We start from the raw sequence: 26,194 nt of genomic DNA on the forward strand, positions 1-26,194 counted from the left end.
TCTTCTCCTGCCCTTCTCTCTCCATCACTTCCTGACACCCCCTCTCTCCCCTCTTTCTGTCCATCGCCTCCTCTTCCCTTTCCCTGTCCATCTACCGTCACCCTTCCAACTCCATCTCCTGTTGCCGCTTTCTCTACCCGTCTCTCTCTGTCTATCTCCACCTCCACTATCTTCTTCTCCTCGCACTGTCGCTCAATCTCCTTCTGTCCCCTGTCTCTAATCATCTCCTATTTCCCAATGTATATTACATATACGCGTTATAAGTGGCACTGTAGAAGGTAGTATAGAAACACACATGTATTCGAAAGCAACATTGTGTCCCAATTTCAAAGTTGTCAGTGAATAGGAGGTTTAAGACTTTCAGCCGACGAGCACTTCCATTATTGTCTATATAGTAATACAGGGTGTTACAAAAAGGTACGACCAAACTTTCAGGAAACATTCCTCTCACACAAAGAAAGAAAATATGTTATGTGGACATGTGTCCTGAAACGCTTACATTCCATGTTATAGCTCATTGTATTACTTCTCTTCAAATCACATTAATCATGGAATGGAAACACACAGCAACAGATCGTACCAGCGTGACTTCAAACACTTTGTTACAGGAAATGTTCAAAATGTCCTCCCTTAGCGAGGATACATGCACCCACCCTCCTTAGCATGGAATTCCTGATGCGCTGATGCAGCGCTGGAGAATGGCGTATTGTATCACAGCCGTACACAATACGAGCACGAAGAGTTTCTACATTTGGTACCGGGGTTGCGTAGACAAGAGCTTTCAAATGCCCTCATAAATGAAAGTCAAGAGGGTTGAGGTCAGGAGAGCGTGGAGGCCATGGAATTGGCCCGCATCTACCAATCCATCGGTCACCAAATTTGTTGCTGAGAAGCGTACGAACACTTCGACTGAAATGTGCAGGAGCTCCATCGTGCATGAACCACATGTTCTGTCGTACTTGTAAAGGCTCATTAGCAGCACAGGTAGAGTATCCCGTATGAAATCATGATAACGTGCTCCACTGAGAGTAGGTGGAAGAACATGGGGCCCAATCAAGACATCACCAACAATGCCTGCCCAAACGTTCACAGAAAATCTGTGTTGATGACGTGATTGCATAATTGCGTGCGGATTCTCGTGAGCCCACACATTTTGATTGTGAAAATTTACAGTTTGATCACGTTGGAATGAAGCCTCATCCGTAAAGAGAACATTTGCACTGAAATGAGGATTGACACATTGTTGGATGAACCATTCGCAGAAGTGTACCCGTGGAGGCCCATCAGCTGCTGATAGTGCCTGCACACGCTGTACATGGTACAGAAACAACTGGTAGTCACGTAGTACTTTCCATACAGTGACGTGGTCAACGTTACCTTGTACAGCAGCAACTTCTCTTACGCTGACATTAGGGTTATCGTCAACTGCGCGAAGATTTGCCTCGTCCATTGCAGGTGTCCTCGTCGTTCTAGGTCTTCCCCAGTCGCGAGTCATAGGCTGGAATGTTCCGTGCTCTCTAAGACGCCGACCAATTGCTTCGGACGTCTTCCTGTCGGGACACCTTAGTTCTGGAAATCTGTCTCGATACAAACGTACCGCGCCACGGCTATTGCCCCGTGCTAATCCATACATCAAATGCGCGTCTGCCAACTCCGCATTTGTAAACATTGCACTGACTGCAAAACCACGTTCGTGATGAACACTAACCTGGTGATGCTACGTACTGATGTGCTTGATGCTAGTACTGTAGAGCAATGAGTCGTATGTCAACACAAGCACCGAAGTCAACATTACCCTCCTTCAACTGGGCCATCTGCCGGTGAATCGAGGAAGTACAGTACATACTGACGAAACTAAAATTACTATGTGACACATGTCCACATAACATCTTTTCTTTATTTGTGTGTGAGGAATGTTTCCTGAAAGTTTGGCCGTACCTTATATTATTATTTATATAAATGTATAGCAACTTCTCCATTCCAAAATGAGATTTTCACTCTGCAGCGGAGTGTGCGCTGATATGAAACTTCTTGGCAGATTAAAACTGTGTGCCGGACCGAGACTCGTACTCGGGACCTTTGCATTTCGCGGGAAAGTGCTCTACCAACTGAGCTACCCAAGCATGACTCACACTCCGTCCTCACAGCTTTACTTCTGCCAGTACCTCGTCTCCTACCTTCCAAACTTTACAGAAGCTCTCCGGTGAACCTTTCTTTCAGGAGTGCTAGTTCTGCAAGGTTCGCAGGAGAGATTCTGTAAAGTCTGGAAGGTAGGAGACGAGATACATGCAGAAGTAAAGCTGTGAGGACGGGGCGTTAGTCGTGCTTGGGTAGCTCAGTTGGTAGAGCACTTTCCCGCGAAAGGCAAAGGTAACGAGTTCGAGTCTCGATCCGGCACACAGTTATAATCTCCCAGGAAGTTTCAGGCTTCAACTTCTCCATTGATTGCCTTGAAATTTTGACAGGAAGTGGCACTCTAACATTCGTGTGTTAATAAATGCATTCTAAAGTACAACATGGTTTATATCGATATACTCAGTTTGGGACTGGGTGCTGTGTTGTCCTCATCATCATCTGTACGCAAATCGTCCAATGTGCCATCAATTGGAAAGACTTGCAACTCGACGGCCGAACTTTCCGAGGTGGGGACTACCGGTCGTCAATGCCATACGATCAATTCATTTTTTACACATACAGCATATATTTTTATGTATATAGTATATATGTATACACTATACGGCGCTCCAGCACATACATACATACATGCGCGTATTGCAATACAAACCCCTCTGTCCGTGGCCTCAAAAACTCCATCCTCCGTAAAGACACTAGCCGCTTTCACTTCCGAGAACCGGCTGCCCCCCATCTCAGTCCATTTAGTTATGCTTCGGTCCCTCGCCAGCGCTGACCCAGAGTTTCAGTTGACCAGCAGCGGCATCATCGAACGCTTTGTTCACTAGATGCACGAAGCTCCATGTTGCGCATGCGAATGTCCAGTCTCGGCCATCTCATCTCGACTATTTGTGTCTTATATTCCAAGACATACTGGCGCCCAGCATACTGTACAATTTATTGCACGTATCCAATTTGGATCGCCAAATCGCAAGCATTTGTTCCACGTGACAGAACCCTGTGGAGAGGAGTTTAGCATTCGGGCCATGTTAAGATAGGTGTAATCAGCTGATAAACGTCTCCAATCTTCCCAACAAACATCGTAAAACAGCTCTGACATACCAGAAGTTCAGAAGACACCGTAGAGTTTGCAACTAGCCTCGAGCAAAAGGTTTCTAGCTTTCCCCGGAACTAGTGATGCAAGGGTGGCCGCTTCGTGAGAGGGCACCGACTGGTGACATCGTTGTGACGTCATTAGGTATTAACAGGTAGCTCAAAGTTTTTTAGAATAGTGAGAAAGGAATGAAGACTGCTGTTTTTTATTTACGTTTGGTCTCTTTTTGAAGGGATACTCTGTTAAGGGAACAATTAATCCATTGGTGGACCATTATAATTGTAAAGAGCTTTCGTTGCCAAGATTCTTGGTGGGTATAATGGTACTGTCAGTTCTTTACTGACAACGGAGAAAATGATTTCATTTCTGGACTTGGCGCTGAACGCTTTGGAATTTCGCGAGCTGCACTCTCAACTGGATCAGCAGATTCCTTCAGCAGACTGGGGACCTATATTCGACTCCTTGGTAGAGTGATTCTAGCTTCGTACTTGATGACGGATAGCCACGGTGTCGCCGTCCTGCACATATCGCACCAACGAAAGTGATGAGCATAATTAGCAGCTGCTGCGTGTTAGGACTTCCATAAGCTAAAAGCACAGGTTCTTGATTACATCGCTGTCTCTCGTTCGTCAGTGCATTCTCATGTGCATGGATCTTCTTTTGCTTTTCGCACATATAATCACCGTCATAGATGTTGTAGACAGGTCGACATAATTTCACAAAGTCTGATACTTATGTGTCTCCCAGATATGTACCGTATAGCATTCCCACCAAATCACATTGCCAACTGATAGTCCACTTTTCTGATTCTCGTATGCTATGTTCTGGTCTTGTAAATCTCTCAATTCAATGAATTATTTAGATGACAGTCCATTCTAATGCTTTTAGCAGTAATGCAGAGTTCACTTAAATCATGTCCTTGATTCCTGTAAATTTGGCCTCCCTTATTACATCTGATAGAATGGTAGGGCCAAGATCTTTTATAGCGTTAGTCAATTCGTTGCTTATGTTTATTCTAGCCTTGGTTCTCAAGGGTGTGTCTGTATCACGACTAGTTCTAGTTCAGTTAAATTCACTTATACACACTCAAGATTTGGCATGGTTAACGGAAGAGAGATAAACATTAATCCGTATAGATTTCTTTGTGGCAATAACATAGTTACTGGTCGTAAGTTCGTATGTAAGACTTTCTCTGTTACTACAAGTGTTGATAGGGAAGTGTAAATTACTGTATCTAGGCGGTGACTACGAATTAGTAAAATGTCCTTAAGACGTTTCCTAAATCCTTTCCCATCTTTTTAGAATGACTTGTTTCTGGGTAGGTCATCACGTTTTAATAAACAATGTTTCCTAATCTTACGAGGATTTGATGTGATCGACGTTGAGCTCTTGTCACATGTTTTGGAATATTTTTCAGCAGCAAGTCACTTGGCTCTTTCAGTCTTCTGGGAGACTTCGTTGTTTTTACTAGTGTTGCGCGTAGTCATTCCTAGCTTAACTTCCCTTCGAGGAAGTGAAAAGAAACCGACGAACAGTGTGTTTAATTGCGTATGAAGAAAGTTATTTGGTGCAGCCATCACAAGTGGTCTTGTCAGACTCCGTCGAAGTAGGAGAATGGTGGTACGGAGACAATGGAAGCACTGATTCACGGAAAACATCCATTTTTAATCTAGGGTGTAGCCTTATAGGAATGGCATTTCTTCAAATTGTGGCTTTGGTGTCAGTTATGGGATATACTGTGACATCGTGAAGAAGAATACTTACATAAGTTGCCTGAAATAACGCCATGCATGCGATGACAACGCTCATGACGAACTGCGTCATTGCAATGGGGCTCATGGTGTCCTGGAGGTACGCGACGAACCTAGAATAAGAAAGTGTTTTAAACAACACCATAAAAGGAAATGTACTATAGCAAGTTTGATGTAGTCATCAAACATGCACTCGAGAACATCAATAGAACCAGAAATTCGTACGGTAATTTCATTTTCTGAGATTACGCAGTGTAGAAGCCAGACAGGCACTGGGTAAATGCGAAAGAATTAACCTTATGTTAGAATGCTATTTCTCTGATAAACAAAACTTCGTGATTTTTTAATTTGATTAGGTATTGGGTCAGCTTAAATTTGAATGACACAATCTTCAACGCCTTATGTTCAAGATAAAGTACGCAGATATTAATTTTTTTTTGGCGGGTTTCATGTCCTGCTATATTATAATTTTGTCACAGATTTCTGACTTTCGCGCTAGGTTGTTTGTATAAAATACCCTCAATGCATTTGTGGTTAAATAAGTAAAATAAATTTCACCTGCTGAACTAAATTATTTCATCTTCTTTCACAAAATATTTTGAAACTGAAATACTATGTAGGAAACGTTATGAATTAGCGAAATTGGTCTGTATGTCTACTAGAGATTAAATGTTTATAGCAACAGAATGAGATTCGGTGCCCAACACTGGAATTTGGTGGAACGACCAAGAGCTGCCACAACAACCTTTTCAAATCGTAGCATATTCAGGAAAGCACAGAATGCAATGTTTTGTGTCCGATTTGACTGCTGTGGGTACAACACATTGTTGCTATTTTTACCTTCAGATGATGGCTTTAAACCCGTAACCGGAAATATATTTAAATAAATCAAAATACGGCTAAGATTCTGAAATCATCAACTTGTTCTTAATTTAACTCTTAGGATCGACAGACCACATAATCAACGAACTCATGTGGTTGGTTGTGGATGAGCGCCAAGCGTAAGCAGCTGGAAAATTGTTCAATGGATAACATATGAGGTACATGGACAGGTCCGGGATGAAACAAGAAACAATTCGAGGAAAGCATGAGGCCAAGCAGAGCGCTCATAAATCAACTTTCACTCAATTTCTCTACCTTTACACCATCGCACAGTGTTCTGGAAAAATGAACACTTAAATATTTTCGTATGAGCTCTGGTCTGTCTTATTTTATAACAATGATAATTTCTCCCTATGAAGTTGGGTGTCAACAAAATAATTTCACAGTCGGAGGAGAAAGTTGGAGATCTCACCGCAACGAAAACCGCCTTTGCTACCCTGATTCAAGCATCATGTCCGTAACAGTCTCTCCCCTGTTTTGCCACAGTACAATACTCGGTGTCCTTCTTCAAGTTTTGTCAGTGTAGTCCGTCAGTCGAATCTGGTAAGGATCCCATACCGCACAGCAGCATTCTAGCAGATGACGAACAATCATAGTGTAGGCAGTTTCTTTAGAGCCATCGCGATCCACAGAGCTGGGGTCGCATTGTATGGGGAAGATCACGCACCGAGTGTGAGCGAGAGCTCGGGTTCACGCCCAAAGGCGTCATTGGTGCAGTATTATAAGCAATAACGTTTATTTCGCAGGTAGCGTTTGCAGAGATACAAGGCATCTTCAGGGCAGCAGCTGGCAGCCAGGCATAAGGTCGTATCATGAAGACTGGCTCACACCTCTTCAGCGAGACGTGACGTAGACCCGAAAGTCAGAGAACCACAGCCAAGAGTCGTTCGGCAGCAGTTGGGGAGATGAGAAGGCGTCGCCTAACCAGACGCTCTGCGGCACAGTGCCCGCCTCCCATATCAGCACACTCGAATACAGCCCGTTGGGCACTTAGGTGAGTGTCGCTCACTGTGCTTCAGGATGTCAGTTGTTTTGAAGACAAGGCTCTAGTCATCCACCATGGATCCCGTAACATTGCAGACTCGGAAAGGGGGCTGCGCGAATGTGCCTCGTCTGGTAATTGTGAAGGCGACAAGTTTAAGGTGACCCACGATGAACTTCAATAGAAAGAAGCTGGCTGCCCATCAGGACTCTCTCCATTCACAGTGCTACAGTAGACCGCAACGGCAGATCATGGCTGTAGTACGCATCAGTTCTGCCGCATCCCGGTGTGGAATTCAGAAAAGATATAGCAGACCGACCATCATCGGTCAGTCTCTTTTGGTTTCACTGAAACTTAACCCGCGGTCGCTCGTGTATATTGTTGTCACGTTAACTTCCGTGTTAGAGTTTTTCTAACAATGAGACCTTGCACCTTTTTTATCTCTTTATGTCAGACGAAGACACGTTTATACAATAAATCATTTCATTATTAAAAATGGCTCTGAGCACTATGCGACTCAACTTCTGAGGTCATCAGTCGCCTAGAACTTAGAACTAATTAAACCTAACTAACCTAAGTACAACACACACATCCATGCCCGAGGCAGGATTCGAACCTGCGACCGTAGCGGTCACGCGGTTCCAGACTGAAGCGCCTTTAACCGCACGGCCACACCGGCCGGCATTTCATTATTATTGCCAAAGCATTAAAAATTAGTATAAACATGGTATGGCATATGAAAATTGCTAAACTTAAAAATATTTCAACATGCAAAAATTTCAGAAAATTTTTTGATTGCAATTACAACACCTGTGTGGACAGCAGTTCGTAATTTTTATAGCAAGTGATGAATTATGGTTAACCACACTCCTTTTTACTCGTCATATTCAGATATTTGCTTCTTGTTACATACACTCCTGGTAAATAAGAACACTCAATGTTCTCTATAGATAGGGCTGGAACAATGATGGCAGCGATGCCCTTTTAGGGCAGTAGTGACGTCTTGTTTTATCTGTCGATTCATTTTGATCTTTAGCTATCGGTAGTTTGCAAATGGGTACAACACCTTTTATTTTATCCTTCAAGCAAAGTGATATCCTGGGAATCGACATGCGTTTGATCATGTGGGCTTTTGTAAGCATCGTACCTAATTCTGTGATGAATCTTCTCCGCGGAATTAAGTCATTTGTGTTTACCTTATATATTATTTGAGCATTTAATGTTCTGATGTTCAACAAGCTGAAAAAACAGTGTAAGAGGCCAGCGGTTGCTTATTGTTGAAACAGAACATTCTGATTTCAAACGGTCGACAACACATACACCTTTTGTGAGATTGTGAAATGTAATGACTTCAGGTTTGTTCGCTTCACCACTGTCAGCGTCTATAGCATCGTCGCTGTGGATGGTGGATAAAATTAGAGCATTCCTTTTTTCCAGAATGAGATTTTCACTCTGCAGCGGAGTGTGCGCTGGAAGGTAGGAGACGAGGTACTGGCAGAAGTAAGGCTGTGAGTACCGAGCGTGAGTCGTGCTTCGGTAGCTCAGATGGTAGAGCGCTTGCCCGCGAAAGGCAAAGGTCCCGAGTTCGAGTCTCGGTCGGGCACACAGTTTTAATCTGCCAGGAAGTTTCATTCCTTTTTTGTTTCCCTTTTGGGATGTATGAGCAAATCAAACAGCTGTTGGATGGTTTGTCTCCAAATGCGAATATGCTGCAGTTTAGTTGCCTACACTTTACGTCCAGGAGTTTCGGTGGAATTTCTCTCTTATTCTTCCGTAGAGTACCTACTACTGTGATTCGATGATTGCCGTACATTTTGTTATCCAATGGTATAGATGTATAATAATTGTCCATCGTCACATTTCTGCCTGTTTTGTCAATCGGTCTAATCAATCGTGACACCACATTCTCTTCATCATTGGGTACTTGATATGGCCCAGTAGGCTGTTTGCCTGCATATACTTCCATATTTAGCGTATAAAACGTTCTGGCAGCACAGAGCGCATGTAACTTCATGCTATATTTTGCAGGCTTGTCTGATATATACTGCCTGAATTTGCAACGTCCACAGAATGGTTCTAACATCTCGTCTATCGTTGTCAATGCACCGGTACTATAGTTCTTCTTGCAAACATCCACAAATTCGTCAAATATTTCTCTAATAGGTGCCAGATTATCTGTTTCCTTTCTCTGAGCTCTCGTAGATTTGTCATAAAATCGTATAGCTTCGAGAAGTGTGTGGAATCTTAGTTTGTTCATCGACGCAATGAATTAATGCGGAGCAGTCCCATCAGTGGCCCATAGCTCGTCAGTATTGAGATTCAGTGCCTTTCTCACTCCTGCGAGATCTAATACATCAAAGAAAGCAGATAACTCTTCACAATCTGTTAGTGGGCAGTCTCGAGCAATCCGTGAGTAAGATGCTGCCTTGTGTTAAGTTCTTGGTTTCTTTATTCTACAAAGCGACCAATTACACTAACTGGAAAAAATAATTTCCAGAGTTCCAAAACTGTTTACGAATTTTTTGCTACACCCTTCACACCTGGAAGCTGTGTTACAATACTCTGACGGGCAGTTTTTGCTGGCGGAGCGTGTTGCTTCAACCATTCTGTTATTCCATCCTTACCAAGTAAGATTTCACGATCTGTATATTGAGAAATAGCTGTAGCAGAAGCATCAGATTCGATGTCTGACTGATCTGTTGCGGTATTGATCTCTTCATGCTCAGAGGGTGCGTAAGTACCTGATGTCAAAACCTCGGTGTAAATATCCTCGTCTAGTGGTTCATCTAGCCACATCAATATCTGCTCCTCTGACATGACTTCTTTCCTGAAAAGTTTTATATATTTTCGTATCCGACAGAGAATGTCATGTGTTCTGTACAAACAATTGCTTCACTCAATTCGTAAAACCCAATAAGAATACTTACTTTTCTTATAAAAGATGTAACATACGCTGAATACTTTCAGGAGGAAACAAACGAACACAGCCGCATGTTACAACAACAAGAAACAGACTAAAAGTGAAGCGAGGCGGTATTCCACGGAAGGAGAAGTAATTGTTGCATAAAGACTCCCGAGTTAGAAGAAATCTAACACTGCGTACCACTCAAATAACAGCACAATTAGGACGCTATTGAAAGTCTCTTCGGGTTTGCTGCCGGATCCTAAAATCAACTTGACTCGATATTTCGGCGATCCAACTGTTCGCCATCTTCAGGAAATGCTGCTTCTGCTGATGAGTCCCGCTGAGAACTGACGCAAGATTGCAATTCGACGTCCTATATACGCCACCGTTCAGTACACGGCGCATGCGCCGCCTATCACGGTTTCTGGCTTCCAAAGCAGGGAGGTGGCGCCGCCCTTAGTGAAACACTGCTGGCAACGATATATCGCAATCAAGGCCGCATCGAAGAACGTTCAGTTTAGATGCGAGATAATACAGGATTCCACGTTTTGCTAAGAGGAAACCCATTGTCCCTGTTGATTAAATTATCAGCCAACCTAATTTCAATCGCCTCTTTATACACACTATTCCAAAAACCGGAAATGTTGGCAATTACAACAGTTTCCTCAAATTTCATTTTGTGTCCCTCATTTGGGCAGTGTTCTGCTACGGCCGATTTTTCCGGCTGTTGTAGCCTCGTGTGACGGCGATGTTCCACACACCTGTCATTCACTGTGCGAATAGAACGGCCAACGTAAGCTTTCCCACATTGACACGGGATTTTGTACACCCCGGGTTTCCTAAGTCCCAAATCACCCTTCACAGAGCCGAGCAGAGCCCTAGTCTTAGAGGGTGGACGGAACACACTCTTGATGTTAAAACTCCTTAAAATTCGTCCAATCTTAAACGATAAGCCTCCAGCATAAGGAAGAAAGGCCACAGATCTATGTTCCTCTTCGAACACCTCCGGAGACGGTCCAAATTCCATAGCCCGACGAATCTGTTTCTCGGTGTATCCATTTTCCTTAAAAACAGTCATCAAATGCTCAAGTTCTTGGGTTAAGCTGTCTGCGTCGGAAATGGCATATGCTCTCCGTACCAAAGTCCTAAGGACGCCACTACGTTGGTGTGGTGGATGACAACTCTGAGGGTGCAGGTACAAATCTGTGTGTGTCGGTTTTCGGTGAACACTGTGTCCCAAAGTTCCACCTGGTTTTTTATAAACCATTATGTCTAAAAATGGAAGCATCCCATCATTTTCAACCTCCATAGTAAATTTGATACGGGGATGAAGACAGTTGAAGTGGTCCAAAAACCTGTTAAGAGCATCACGTCCATGCGGCCATACGAAGAAGGTATCGTCCACGTATCTCCAGAAGCACGTTGGTTGCAAAGCTGAAGTCCTCAGTGCCATAGCCTCGAAGTCCTCCATAAATAAATTGGCGACTATGGATGACAAAGGACTACCCATAGCCACTCCGTCATTCTGTTCAAAAATGTTACCGTTAAATAAAAAATACGTGGAGGTCAGCACATGACGACAAAGATTCACCAGCTCTTCATCCAGTTTTTCACTGATCAAACTAAGGGACTCTTCCAGAGGAATTCGTGTAAATAGGGATACCACATCGAAACTCACTAACAGATCTGAAGGACTCAACCTCAAAGATCCCAATCGTCGAATAAAATCCACCGAACTGGATATATGGTGTTCACATTTGCCAATAAATGGACTGAGAGCAGATGATAAATACTTTGCCAGGTTATAGGTCGGTGCACCCAAATTACTAACAATAGGGCGTAGAGGGACCCCTTCCTTATGAAACTTAGGCAGACCATACAACCTAGGCGGAACGGCAGCACCAGGATGAAGTTTCTTACGTAAATCATCTGACAATGAACTCTTTTTCAGCAGTGAAAGTGTCTTACGTTTGATCCTTTCTGTGGGGTCATTAGGTAGTCTTCTGTACGCCGGGTCGTTGAGAAGTAAATCCATTTTTAAGACATAATCATCCCGCGTCATTACAACCGTGGCATTCCCCTTGTCAGCTGGTAAAACTACTACTTCGTCATCATTCTTAAGGGAACGAATGGCTGCTCTCTCTGCGGAAGAGATGTTATCCCGCGTTGGTCGAGCCCGACGTAATGTGTGCTACACTTCTTGCCTTATTTCCTCTGCTTGATCCTCGGGTAGGCTGTGTACTGCTTGTTCTACAGAGCAAATGAACTCTGTGATAGGAAGTCTCTTGGGAGTGGGCGAAAAATTTAAACCTTTCTCCAATATCGACACTGTGGGCCCATCCAACGCCTTGTTAAACCCGAAGAGACTTTCAAGACTTATTACGCCGGGAAAGCCTACGTAGTCATAGGAAGCTATTGTTGAAATTTTTTTGGTATAGTCACAGATTAATTGAAGCACGGGATATGAAAGAAAGCATTTCTAGATCGTCAGTTCATTAGCTTTGAAATGTGCTGGAACATTTAACTAAAATCATAAATGTTAGATCTGTTCTAAAAACAGTGATTGCGAGTTAATGGACCATCATTATCTCTGATTGTCCCACCAAGGACAGAATGCCAGCACGATTGAATGTTCCTTTGTGCTCCGGAAGTATCGTTATTTAAAGGGCCTAGCGCACCCCTGCGACGAGGTGGCTCTGGGTGTATGAATACAGTACGGTCAGCGCTCCTTGCTTCGCTGTGGTAGTTCAGTGATTATTATGGGTAACTGAGCATCTCTGAAGCTATGGACACTGTGATGATCAACAGCTTAGTAGGCAGTACAGTTGAAGAGAAACGGATATCTCTAAAGAGGTCTGTCACAGACGATGGAAAGAAGAAACCATGGATGACAGACGAAATACTTCAGATGATCTAAGAAAGAAGAAAAAACGAAAATATGCAGGGAAATTCAGGAATACAGAAATAAAAGTCACATAAAAAGTAAATCGTTGATATTTCAGGAAAGATAAGGCACAATGGTTGTATGAAAAGAGTGAAGACATCGAAAAGAAAAAATGATTGCCGGAAGGATGGAGTCAGCACACAGGAGAGTCAAAACAGTCTTCGGTAGAATTAAAAGCAAGTGTGGCAGCATCAGGAATTCAGTGGGATTTCCACCCTTAAATGCAGAGGAGAGGACATCTCTTATGATTTCATAGAAGAAACAGTAGTCGACGGGGAAGAGTTCGGCGGTACAGTATTAGAATCAGAAGGCACAAGATCAAATAAGGCAGAGGGGATAGTTAACATGCCATCTAAATATCTAAAATCGTTGAGGTAAGTGGTAACAAAACGACTATTCACATTGGTGTGTAGAACGTATGGGTCTGGCGACATAACAAATGACTTTCGCAAAAATATCATCCACACAATTCCGAAGACTGCAAAGTGGACAAGTGCGAGAATTATCGCACAATAAGCTTAACAGATCATAGATCCAAGTAGAGGAAAAGAATAATACACAGAAAAATGGAAAAGAAAACTAAGGATGTATTAGATGACGATCATTTTGGCGTTAGGAAAGGTAAAGTACCAGAGACGCAGTTCTGACGTGCGGTTGATAATGGAACCAAGACTGAAGAAAAATCAAGACACGTTCATTGGATTTGTCGACCTGGAAAAAGCGTTCGTCACTGCAAGACGACGCAAAATTTTCGAAATTTGAGAAACATAGGGGCAAGCTACAGGGAAAGGCGGGCAATATACAGTGTATTTAAGAACCAAGAGGGAAACTTAAGACTGGAAGACCAAGAACAAAGTAGTCGGATAATGGAAATGCCGTGTGGCTAGGGCCTTCCGTCGGGTAGACCGTTCGCCTGGTGCAAGTATTTCGAGTTGACGTCACTTCGGCGACTTGCCTCTCGATGGGGATGAAATGATGATGATAAGGACAGCACAACACCCAGTCCCTGAGTGGAGAAAATCTCCGACCCAGCCGGGAATCGAACCCGGGCCGTTAGATATGACATTCCGTCCCGCTGACCACTCAGCTAAGAGGGGTAAACAGTTGTCAGATTAAAAAGGGTGTAATGGAGGGATGCAGTCTTTCGGTCCTACTGTTCAATAGGTACATCGAAGAAGCAATGAGGGATTGAAGGAGAGGTTCAAGAGTAGGATTACAATTCAGGGTGACATATTTCAATGATAAGGTTTAGAGAGGGCATTGCTATCCTCAGGGAAAAGGAAGAAGAATTGCGGGATGCGTTTAACAGAGTGAACGGTCTAATGAGTACAGACTATGGATTGAGAGTAAATCGAAGAAAGATCATGGTAATGAGAAGTAGCTGAAATGAGAATTGCGAGAAACTTAATATTACAACCGGGGATCACGAAGTAGAGGAAGTTAAGGAATTCTGCTACCTAGGTAGTAAAATAACCTATGACGGACGGAACAAGAAGGACATAAAATTGAGACTAACACTGGCGAAAACGACATTCCTGGCGAAGAGAAGTCTGCTGGTATCCACAATGGGTCTTAACGAGAGGGTGATATTTCCAGTAGTGTACGATTCGAGTATAGCGTTATTACAGACATGGTCAGTAGAAAAACCAGAGCAGAAGAGAATCGAAGCCTTTGAGCTGAGGTACTACAGAACAATGTCGAAAATTAGGTGGACTGATATGGTAAGGAATGAGGAGGTTGTCCGAAGAATCGGCGAGGAATGGAACAGCCGGAAAACACTGAAAAGATGAAGACAATATCTGCCTATGTTTGGCTTTGCAGTGGCACTCCGGTGCTGAAGTTACGAAATGCTACTTCTCACAACCTTGTTGTGTAGCGCTGCGACATTTGCTCTCCGGCTGTCCTCTCGCTGGGGTCGTCTGGAAATGCTCGATTCATATCTTGACTTTCTGGTTGGCACACCGGAACAGAGACAGCCTTCTCTCTTGTGAGCTCGCCTGGTAAAACTTTAAAAGATTTAAACATGTACGATAAAGCTATTCTGCTGTGCAAAACTGTTCCCTTGTTTCAAAATAAAATTGTCCTTTTTTTTCCTTTGATTATCCTCTGCAAAGATCGCATAGACCTACTTACATAATAGTACATCATGCCTATTGCACCAACCTTTTTGCTCGTGAGAGCTGGCTCATAAAAATTTTGTCTTAGTTTCAAAATTCTTTACCTTTGTTCTTACGTTTCAGTTTGCTAAGTCCTTCGCACAGTCATTCTGCATTTTCCTTATTTTCGTGTTTACGAGCTACCATAGTACTATAGTTATCGCTCTGAGCGCTTTGGGACCTAATATCTGTTGTAATCAGTTCCATAGAACTTAGAACTACTTAAACCTAACTAACCTAAGGACATCACACATATCCATGCCCTAGGCGGGATTCGAACCTGCGACCGTAGTGGTCATGTGGTTCCAGACTGAAGCGCCTAGAACTGCACGGCAACATCGGCCGGCTACTATAGTTATCTTAGTCTATCTTTGCTACACGATATTCCAGCCTGTGTTGTTCAGAATTACGATACAATGTTCCTTCAAACATGCATGCTTGTGAAAAGGAAAAGGCACTCGCCGACTATAACTGTTATGAACTACTTTAAACGTATTCGCAGTTGCAAATATGGACAACCATTAGTTGTGTAACAGATGACGACATCGAAAATTTGTGCCGAATCGGGACTCAATTCGAATATCCAGCTTATTGCGATCGGTCATCTTACCATTAGGCTATATGAACACACTCCAAGATCAGATCCAGACCTCCCTCCATATGTCATCAATCATGCTTGTACGACCTGTACTCGTACATTAATTATGTGTATTCCTGTACAGGGGGGAGGCATTTTAATTAAAAGTAGCTTGGCTGGTGACGGCAAATATACACAGTGTTACAGGGCATGTTTTGTTCAGAATTACGAAGCAATATTCCTAGTGTAATGGTAAGGCGACCACTCGCGGCAAGCGAAAATCCAGATTTGAGTCCAGGTCCGCCACAAAGTTTCATTGTCGTAATTCCCTTATACAGGTGATGGTTGTCCATATTCGCAACTGTGAATAAATTTCTAGTATTTCATGACAGCTGTAGTCGGATCAGTGCCTTTTCCTTCGCACATGCATGAATGTGTGAAGGAACTTTGCATCGTAATTCTGAACAACACAACGACTGCAATATCGTATTTATTCGCCGACACCGGGCAAGCAACTCCTTTACGGGATGGAAGTACGAGTACGGACTGTAGACACTTGGTTGACGACATATGGAGGACTTATTTCAATAGTGGTACAAGTCCATTTTTGTTCATTCTGAGATACAGAGTCCTAAAGTTTTTCTGGTATCTCAATTGCAGCTTTTTCAACTCTCATTTTACTTTAGGACTCTGCATCTCAGACTGAACAAAAATGGACTTGTACCACTATTGAAATAAGCCCTTCATATGGAAGGTGGTGTCTGGCCGCAGAGCGTGTACAGCCCAATGGTAAGGCAGCCGCACGAAATAAGCGTGATATCCCGATCCGACACGTATTATCATTGTCGTCATTCAATTAAGCAGCTTACGGTTGTACATATTCGCAGACTGTTAGACTATAATTCTCGAGTTATGTTAGTTAACCAATCTACACGTATATGTTACGTCGGTGATGCTGGAAAATGAATACTTCTACGTCTGAGACAAAAGTGAAGTACGCAAATTGCTATCACACACACTGCAACACTGGTGGTATTATTCCCAATGGTTACCATACGCCGGTCTTAATGTTGCTGTATATGTTGCAATATTTTCTGCGTGGAAGTTTTGCCTTACTGAGGCACTATAGGTGTTCCCAAAGAGTCTAGGAGATAACGATTCATTGTGTCATTAACGTAGGTTAGAATTTGCGATGCATAGCGGTCAGCATGGCAGCATGAAACAGGCGCCGGTTCGGCTGCCCATCCTCAGCAACATTCACTGAAGTCATTGAGAGACGCTGTTGGTAGCCCCTTGGTTCGTCTGAGTGGTCAGCTGCAGTTGCGCGTATATTCGTCCGTAAACATCTCAGCAGCCACTATACACCCCTGTCATTGACAGCCTTTGGTGCGCTAATGTTTCCTAGGCAACTGTTTTGGATACTGTCGTTTTGCCACACGAACTCTTTACGAACTTAGCCACTTCGAAAACGCTTCCATTCTTGGCCCCAAATCCAATGATCATTCCCCTTTGGACGTCAGATAAATCATTCTCTTTCTGCACTGTGACAACGACTGCACTCTATATACGCTCCACTGTCACTGGTACCACCTGCCGTCTGTGAATGGTTACTGTACGTTGACGTCTGGCATGGGCGGTCGTTACATTAATGTGACTGGACCGTGTAATTTCGCTGTACCCATAAGAGCCCGAAACAAATTCCAGAATTTTCCATCTCTACGTGACATCTCGGCGGTGACATCATGCAGAAGAACATCCAAACCCACATTCTCGGTTTTCTGGAGGATGACTCTATCCGCTTCTGCGTTTTGCATGACATATTATGTCCGTGCATTGATACCTTAGATCCTATCTGAAAAGGTTTCCACTCATTCCTTCTCCTCTCGACTTAACGTATTCCTAGACAACTTCGCGCTATATTGCTTCTCATAATGTTTTCAAAAATCATCAGCTAACTGCTGGAATGTTTCTTCGTGATACAACACGTATGTTTTGCTCCCGATCAGTGTTAAATAAGTTCGTATAACATTCCTTCTAAACAATGACAAATCAGCAGATTCTTTTGGCTTAATGAATTATACCTTAATGGTGCTCCTGATGTCTCTGTGACTTGATATGGTCCAAACAGATACACACATGCCACAAAAAGGCCATCAACAAAGAGAAAGTCTACTCATCACATCACACTGCGCTGGTACAGATCGACGACGATCGATGCTGTAGACATGTCCTGCGGTGACAGCCAATCACGACACCGATGTTGCGACACAGAGAGCTGGGGTTGTATTTTGAGCAAAAATAATGGGATGAAGTGAGTATTAATGGACCAGTTTAAACCCAGAGGCACCAGTAACGAAGTAGTATAAGCAATAACATTTATTTGTGAGGTCGACTTTACAGAGTTATACAGTGTGTTCAGGGTGCATTTCAGTGTCCAAGCGTGAGTGAGTCCTGGGAAGAAGTACTGAGCCTCATCGGTGCATTCTGATGTCACCCAACAGGACAGTGAACCATGGCCACGAGTTCTGCTGGCGACAGCTGGAAGGAGGGGGGGGGGAGGGGGGATTTGAAGGCATCATCATCCCAGACGTCCTACAGGACAGTGTTCTCGAACATATCTCCTCGTGTGCTTACGTGAGATTAGCTGACTGTGGTCCAGGATGTCAGTTATGGTGAAGATTAGGATCTGGCCATCCAGCATGTATCGACCAAGCCAGCAGTGCTGCAGTCTTGGCTGATCCATACTGGATTGGAGTCGGCCAGAGGAATGGTCAAATGCTCTGCATCTGGTAGATGTAGAGAGAAATGGTTGTAGATCATCCGCGACGACTCTGAGTGGAGAAGGGTTGGCCCCACGCTACTCATTTTCTTCATTCGCTAAACCATTGTAGACTTCAACGGCAGGCCATGGCTGTGTTATGCATCGGGTTGGCTGTGTCTCCGTGTTGAAGGTAGCAAGCAGGTGGGCTGTCAGATCATTATCGATAAGCTTGTAGTGGTTTCACAGAAACTCAGTAGATCGTCATTATCTCTGGTTCTAGCAACGTGGACAGAAAGGCAGAATGGATGAATCTTTCTGTGAGTTCTGAAAGCCTCACTAATTAAAGAACCGGGCCCGTGCCTATAACATGGTGTCTCTGTGTGTATGAGTACGTTTGTTCTTCTTTTATCTGTCCCATCAGCGCTATATGCATTGTTGTAGTAATTCTACAGTAGTTCTGGATTGCTGACCTTAGGTCTTTGTGCCTACGTTTGACTTTGGAGTGGCGCTCTAGCACTGAAGTTTCGAAGTGTTACTTCACAGTACTTTGATATGTACCACTGAGACGGTTACTCTTCTGCCTTCATCCCTTGGAGGTTGTGTGACAATGCTCACTTCACCTCCTAACATCCGCAACATGAGCGGTGCATCTTACTGGCATACTAAGTGACACAACAGCTAAGAGTTATACTTCTTTGTTCTGAGTTTATCTGGTAGAATCTTAAAAATCCAAATATTAACAATAAAACTATACTGCGGTTCAACAGGGCATTTACTACAATTTTTAAGTGTCTTCATAATAGAACACAGTCTTTGGTTCGACATCTCCATCAGATTATCGATGTGCTCGTTCCAATTCAACTCGTTCGTAATTCTTATTCCTAGATATTTAGTTGAATTAACAGATTTGAACTTTGTGTGACTTTTTGTGAATCAGAGATTTAAAGGATTACTTTTAGTACGCATGTGGATGATTTACATACTTTTCATTATTTAATTTCAACTGTCACTTTTCGCAACACATAGATATCTTGTCTAAATCAATTTGCAATTGGTTTCGATTATCTGACGACTATACTAGATGATAAATTACAGCATCATCCGGAAACAGTCGGAGATGGATGCTCAAAATGTCTCCTAAATCATTTATAGGGGCTTCATACAGCAGACGGTGTATAACACTTTCTTGGGAAACACCAGATATCACTTCAGTATTATTTGATGACTTTCCAATAATCACTACGAAATGTCAGTTTTCTCATAGAAAATCACGAATCCACTCACACAAAGGAAACCATACTCCATAAGCACGCAGTTTGATTAGAATGCGCTTTTGCGGTACCGTATCAAAAGCAATTTGGAAATATAGAACCATGGGATCAGTCTGAGATCCCCTGTCAATTGCACTCTTTACTTTATTTGAATACAGAGCTAGCTGAGATGCGCAAAAGTGATACTTTCTGAATACGCGTTGACAGAATGTCAATAGTCGTTCTCTATCTCGAAATCTGGCAGAAAATGTAAATATTAGCGATGATAGTGGCACTAAAGCGGAATCAGTGAACGGAGTTTTCCAAATATCTTCACCAAAGAACACGAAGCAAATATTCCCGAATTCGAGTTAAGAACTGCTGCCAACAAAGTAACTTAGAAAAAGATATTCTCTGTGTAATGAAGCAATTAAAAAAACTTTATATAAGCAAGTCTTCCAATTAGATTTCTTTCACAGTGTAGTGATGTAATATGTCTATATTTAATGGGGGATGTATGAGAAAATACACAGGCAAGTGCTGTAAGATAATGTAACTTTTGCAGCTTGAGAGATGATTTAATCAAATCTTGCACATGTTTTCATTATGTTATTTGTTATAATGTGCATTTTTAACTTTTTTTAAATGATTTGATCTGGATGTTGCTGGCTACTTTTAGACCGCATACTGTTATATGAGGAATATTTTCTCAATGGTTTCATAATCTACCACTTTCAAAAAATGGTAGGTTATTCTCAGTAATTTGGCAAAGAAATCTGTGTACCCGTTTTTTAATATGTCTTAGAGCTCTCGCCACAATTTTTTAACTTTATGTGCATAATAAACAGCAGTTTCTTGTTTCTCATAAATTTCAATAAAGCTGACAGTAACGCAGTATGAAAAATTTTGTATCACATCAGGCTGCATTATAGTACTTACAAAGTCATTACCAAATTTCGGTTTGTTATCTGCAATGGGTCACCAGAGAATGTTTCTTATGAGCTGATAAACGACCTGCGGGAAATGCAGGAAAAAGATTTTATTTGCATTTATGCCAGAAAAAAAATACCTTAATGTTGGCCATAACCGTACGTTTTGGTCTTTTTTGGTCCTCATGCAGCTCTTTTACTCTAGTCTAATGCTTTTGGCAAAATCCTTCACTGACAATTCAGATTTAGCATTTTATCTGGATTGAAGGAAGAGGGGCTGAAAGTAAAGGGACGGGATTGCCGTTATCAGCTGCATCAGCAGTGTGAAGCATCAGCGGCAACAAATGAAAAGTCTACCAGACCGGGATTCGAATTCGGGACGATTTTTTTACTAGGGATTTGCATTAACCACTGCGCCACCCGAACACAGTGTCTGTCGCACCCTCGTAAACTCTCTCGGCATGCCTCTCGGCCGAGCCTTAGTCTCGCCTAGCGCCACATATCCGCAGTTCCCATCCATGCCCTACATGTTCACTAGTGAGATATTCCCGTAGAAGGTCTGACGTACTGCTGCATCCGCACTGTATGTGGTGTACCCACTGCCCTTTGAGGCAAATCGATTAGTTGAATGGATGGTGTCCGTTCTTTCGGACATGTCCAGAAGAACTGGCACCAAGCATTCATCTAAAAGAACTATTACTGCCCATATCATCCCTCTTATTCAGTATGTTTCAGTGAAGCAAGGTGCAACATATCCCAGTCTTATTAGGGTCCTCATTTATCCAGTGTTACCATCACTGAACACCAGACAAGCATCACATGAACAAATCTTAACAATAGTACGTGTGTGTAATGTCGTCTTTCGGCGTCTCTTTTAAACGAGATTATTAAAGATTTAGTTTGGGATTTATGTTGCAACATGTGTGCATTTCTATAATAAATCGTAATTAGTCGCATCTTGAATGGGCTCGTAGGGTCATATACTCTACAGAAGTTTTCTCTTATTCCAGAAAGTAATAAGATATCGCAAGCAATGACAGAGTCATTGGGAAGTTGGTGTGACACAGCATGTTGGTTGAAACAATGTGGCTTTTGTATTCTTTGTATTACAAATTAAACTCTGAAAACTGAAGACAATATTTATAAGGTGCTACTGACCTATCTGGTGGCAAAAAAATTCAACACTTTTCACCAATTTTATATACATACCCTTTTTACAATCTTATCGCTCGACGAAAGATCCGTACCTAAACTTTGGGTAGTTGCATAGACACACTAATATTCAAGAAAGAAATAGGAGTAATTCGCTGAATAGCCTGAGTCTTACATCACTGACATCGATTTACGGTAGGCTTTTGGAGAACATATTGTTTTCAAATATTATGAATTACCCCGATGGCAACGATACATCGACTAATGGCCAACACGGATTTAGAAAATATCGTTCTTGTGAAAAACAACTAGCTCCTTATTGTCATGAAGTAATAACTACAATAGATGGAGGAAGTTAAACTGTTTCCAGATTTTTAGATTTCCAGAAGTCTCTTGGCGCCGTTTCTCACAAGCGATTTATAAAGAAATTGTGAGCCTGCCGAGTGACACTCGGTGTCTGGATTTCTGTTTTTCTATCATATATATCACTGAATGCACCTACATAAAAGCAGTAAATAAATCTCTTAAGCAATAAGAAATACGTTCAAGTGTGGAAAAATTATTATTGTCGATGACAAAACGAGATTTACTACTACAACTTAGGTATCTGTGCCTTTCCCCATGAACTCATCTGGAGAAAGGTTGTTCACTCAGTTGGATTTCTCGCGCAGATGGTGTGGGCATGTGTCAACTTTAGTTATACCATGCCGACTGGATCTAATATGTGAGTGTGCGATCGTAGGGCTTTCCTTCATCCAACCCCATTGCCGCAACCTCTCTGAAAAATTCCACACAAAAAAGACATTACCTTAGATAACGTAATTATTATCATTATTATTCACACATGCTGAGAGAGAAGAAACCTTTACTTAGCGTCACAAACTTCGCCTGTTAAAGGTTTAGGTTCACCAATTATGAACCATCAACCAGTCTCTGAAGTGGCTATTGTTCCGCACTCGGACTTCTAAGGTACTGGCTGACCTGCTTTAGTGCTAATGGTGTACTTCTATCCGCAACTATCGACTGAAATTCATTCGACCAATGTCTTCAATTCGACTGCATTTTGCAGCCTCTCAAGATGAGCCAGATTGGTTTTTCACCATTGGTCTAACACTTTTTATTGAAATGTATTCCACATATCTCTATATTTACTTTATTTTAATGCTTTTTATGTCGTTTTCCGTATTTTAATCAAAATGCACAATTATTTTTGTGCTTTTATTGCTTGTTTTACCAGGTTTTTCAACATACAACAGGGATTCGGATTAAACCACCACGCCAGAAATAGTCACCAAAGTTGCTCCTACATCACTTTTTTCTGTTCTACCTCTTCCAAATTTGAACCGAGAAACAAACTTCAATCAGTCTTTATGTACTCTAAGCCACACATGGATTGCAGTGGTTTTGAAATGCTGTCTTTAGATATCTTAAAACCTACTGCTTTACACCTTCTGATTCTTACAAAATATTGTTCCTTGGCCACCTAAATGTGGCGGCATCTGTTTGCACTTCCCCTACATTAATAAACACATTGCAGTTCAACTACTGTTTACAAAGCTTCTTATATACACTCTGAAGCAGCTACAAGATATGTGTAACACCGGAACAGTGTTGAGAACTCTCAGCAACTACTGTTATCGGGCTAATATACACTGATTATCCAGAACATTATGACCCATCCAGGCGAGAGCAGGGTCACCTGGCGAAGAATGACTGCTAGTCAGACACACGCACAGTGCATCTACAGCCAGGGAGCGCACTGTCCATGTATAGAATGGGGAAAGAGAGGGATCCATCTCAGTTTGTCGAGGGCAGATTTTGATGGCCAGGCGGCTTGGCATGAGCCTTTCAGAAACTACACGACTTGTCATGTGTTCAAGGAGTGCTGACGTGAGGTCTTAAACACATGGCCAAACCAAGGACAAACCACATCCTGACATCGTGGGGTTGGGTGGCGAAACCTTGTTACAGATATCAGATGTCGTAGTCTGGGCAGACTGGTAAAACAGGACAGGCGGCGAACTGTGGCTGAACTAATATCAGACTTTAAAAAAATGGTTCAGATAGCTTTAAGCAATATGGGACTTTATATCTGAGGACATCAGTCCCCTAGACTTACAACTACTTAATCCTAACTAACCTAAGGATATCACACACATTCAGGCCCGAGGCAGGATTGGAACCTGCGACCGTAGCAGCAACGCGGCTCCGGACCTCAGCTCCTAGAACCGCTCTGACACAGCGGCTGGATCAGTCTTTAATGCTGAGCAGAGTGCAAGTGAGTTTCACCACATAGCACTGAACATTCCTCACGATGCGTCTCCTCAGTTTATGAGCCATGCGTGTATCAATGTGAACGCTATGTCATCGGCAACTACGACTGAAATTTGCACATGACCATTAGTACTGGACCCTGCCACAATGGCGAAGTACTGCATGATCTGATGAATCCCAATAACTTCTTAATCTTTCCGATGGGATGGATCGAGTCCATGGCTTCCAGGGGAACAGCTCCTTTCCAACCATACTCAGGGCAGAGGCCGGCCGGTGTGGCCAAGCGGTTCTAGGCGCTACAGTCTGGAACCGCGCGACCGCTACGGTCGCAGGTTCGAATACTGCCTCGGGCATGGATGTGTGTGATGTCTTTAGGTTAGTTAGGTTTATGTAGTTCTAAGTTGTAGGGGACTCATGACCTCAGAAGTTAAGTCCCATAGTGCTCTGAGCCATTTGAACCAATCAGGGCAGAGACAAGCTGACAGCGGCTCCATTAAGCACTGAGGAACATTCACATGGACATCCATGGGTCCAGGGGAAGCAGTGGAAGGCACCATGATGGCCAAGGACTATCATACACAGGTTTCCGATCACATACACCCCTTCATGATGATCAAGTTACCCGATGGCCGGGGCATTTTTCAGCAAGATAATGCACCTAGTCAAAAGACCAAGAGTCTGATGGAGTGGGTCAGGCAACACAGGGCCAGTTCCAGGTGATTGCTGCCCCCCACCCCAACTAGCCAGATCTGCAACCATTGACGTGATTGAACATTGATGTGATTGAATGTGGCATCAGAGATCTTTGCGCCCGCTCCGGAATTTACCATAATTATGTGACTTGTGTGTCCAGATGTTGTGCCAACTACCTCCAGCAACCTACCAAGGCCTTATTGCTTCCATGCCATGATGCATCACCACTGTTATCCGTGTCAGAGTTGGACATGCTGGCTATTAGTTAGGTAATATTCTGGCTGATCAGTGTGTATATACATACTGAAGATCCAAGATGTATCCATGTAACAGTTGAAATTGATAATGCTTGACGAACTGACTTTCTTCTATTGTGAACATTTGTAGCCCAATTACTCTGTGTGTGTATGTTTCTCTATTTTGTGCAGCTGCTCCCAGACCATACCCCTCGGACCTATCGCCGATGGATCCACCTCGGATGTAATATGGATGGATCCCTCTCCAAGCAGCTACCTCAGACTGAATGTGAAATGCACTCAGCTCTGGATACTATCGCAGATGTAACACTGGTGGATCAACTTCCAGAAGCTTCCTTAGATCAAACACAGGGTCGATTCACCTCTGGAGGCTACCCCTCACACTATCCCAAAAATAGTGTGGACAGTGGGGAGCCCAAGAGAGTAATCAACTCATGCACGTACAAAAATAGTACATTTAGGCAATGCGTATTAACAATAGGCTAAAGTTAGTGTCTCAGACATTATTATTTCAATCTATTACATGCATTTTGTAGCCTTAGAGTGTGTACAAAGTTTTGAAAGCCTTAGTTGGACTGCTTTCTTTGTGATTAACATACTAGAAAGTACAAATGTATGTCATCGTTGTTACGTGGTCAGGGAGTGATAGTTTTCAAGAATAAGTAGGAATAAATCTGTATTTTTTAAATTGCCTAAAGTCAGCGCTTCATCACCACTGCTGTCCATGTATTGTTTAGCGCATGTAAGTGCTGCATTTGGCAATTAGCATTGTCTGTTAATAGGAGTTTTTTCCTGGGTTAACGAGTGTAACAAAAAGAAGGGGAACAAGTGATCTCGCAGGAACTTTGTAGATTCTCCCTAGCTTGGTGTGTCAGTTCAATCCCTGTTGGGTGCTAAAGAAATCTGGTACTGTAAGCAATTAGAGCACAAATGTTATTATGTACTGATATCTAGACTATGGAAAAATATTTTGTAAAAATTATGTTAAAATAAAGAAACAAGGAAGAAATCCCTGTCTAAAATTATGGAATTATCGAAATTTGTAGTATAAGCACTAGATATGTAGCAGAAGGATGGCATTACACGTACACTTAGAAAAAACAAAAATCTTGTTCAAATAACTTACGGGAATGCAGTCAGGTCACGTCATCAACTACTGACATTTCGACAGGAGCACACTCTGGGATTTTCAAGCAAATCTGCCATTTACAAAACATAATTGCTGACGGGTGTAATGGATGGTTCTACGAGCAAGGCAGGAACATGCACTGCTTGAGGCGACTGGCGGTAGGAGAATTAATACGATGCACAACTGTGACAAACGTTGGAACAACATTTTCATCACGACACATCAGCAAGGACGGCAGCGCACATTGCAATCTTCCTCTGCTGCTGTGAAATTTATCTTACCTCCACAAGGAACGAAACATGTCCTCCGTGTAGAAGTAAGCACAG

General features: G+C 42.7%; 1 protein-coding gene across 1 annotated transcript in view; it reads right to left on the reverse strand.

Annotated features, from left to right (window-relative positions):
- The window catches only part of LOC126100791 (odorant receptor 43a-like), a 57,483-nt gene that overhangs the window by 16,124 nt on the left and 15,165 nt on the right, over positions 1–26,194 (reverse strand). The window contains exon 2 of the mRNA XM_049911413.1: positions 4,991–5,090. Within this exon, the coding sequence (XP_049767370.1) occupies positions 4,991–5,090 (100 nt within the window). The remainder of the gene's footprint in view (positions 1–4,990; positions 5,091–26,194) is intronic.

Source organism: Schistocerca cancellata, chromosome 9 (genome assembly GCF_023864275.1).
Source record: "Schistocerca cancellata isolate TAMUIC-IGC-003103 chromosome 9, iqSchCanc2.1, whole genome shotgun sequence".
In the NCBI taxonomy this organism is placed as follows: domain Eukaryota; kingdom Metazoa; phylum Arthropoda; class Insecta; order Orthoptera; family Acrididae; genus Schistocerca; species Schistocerca cancellata.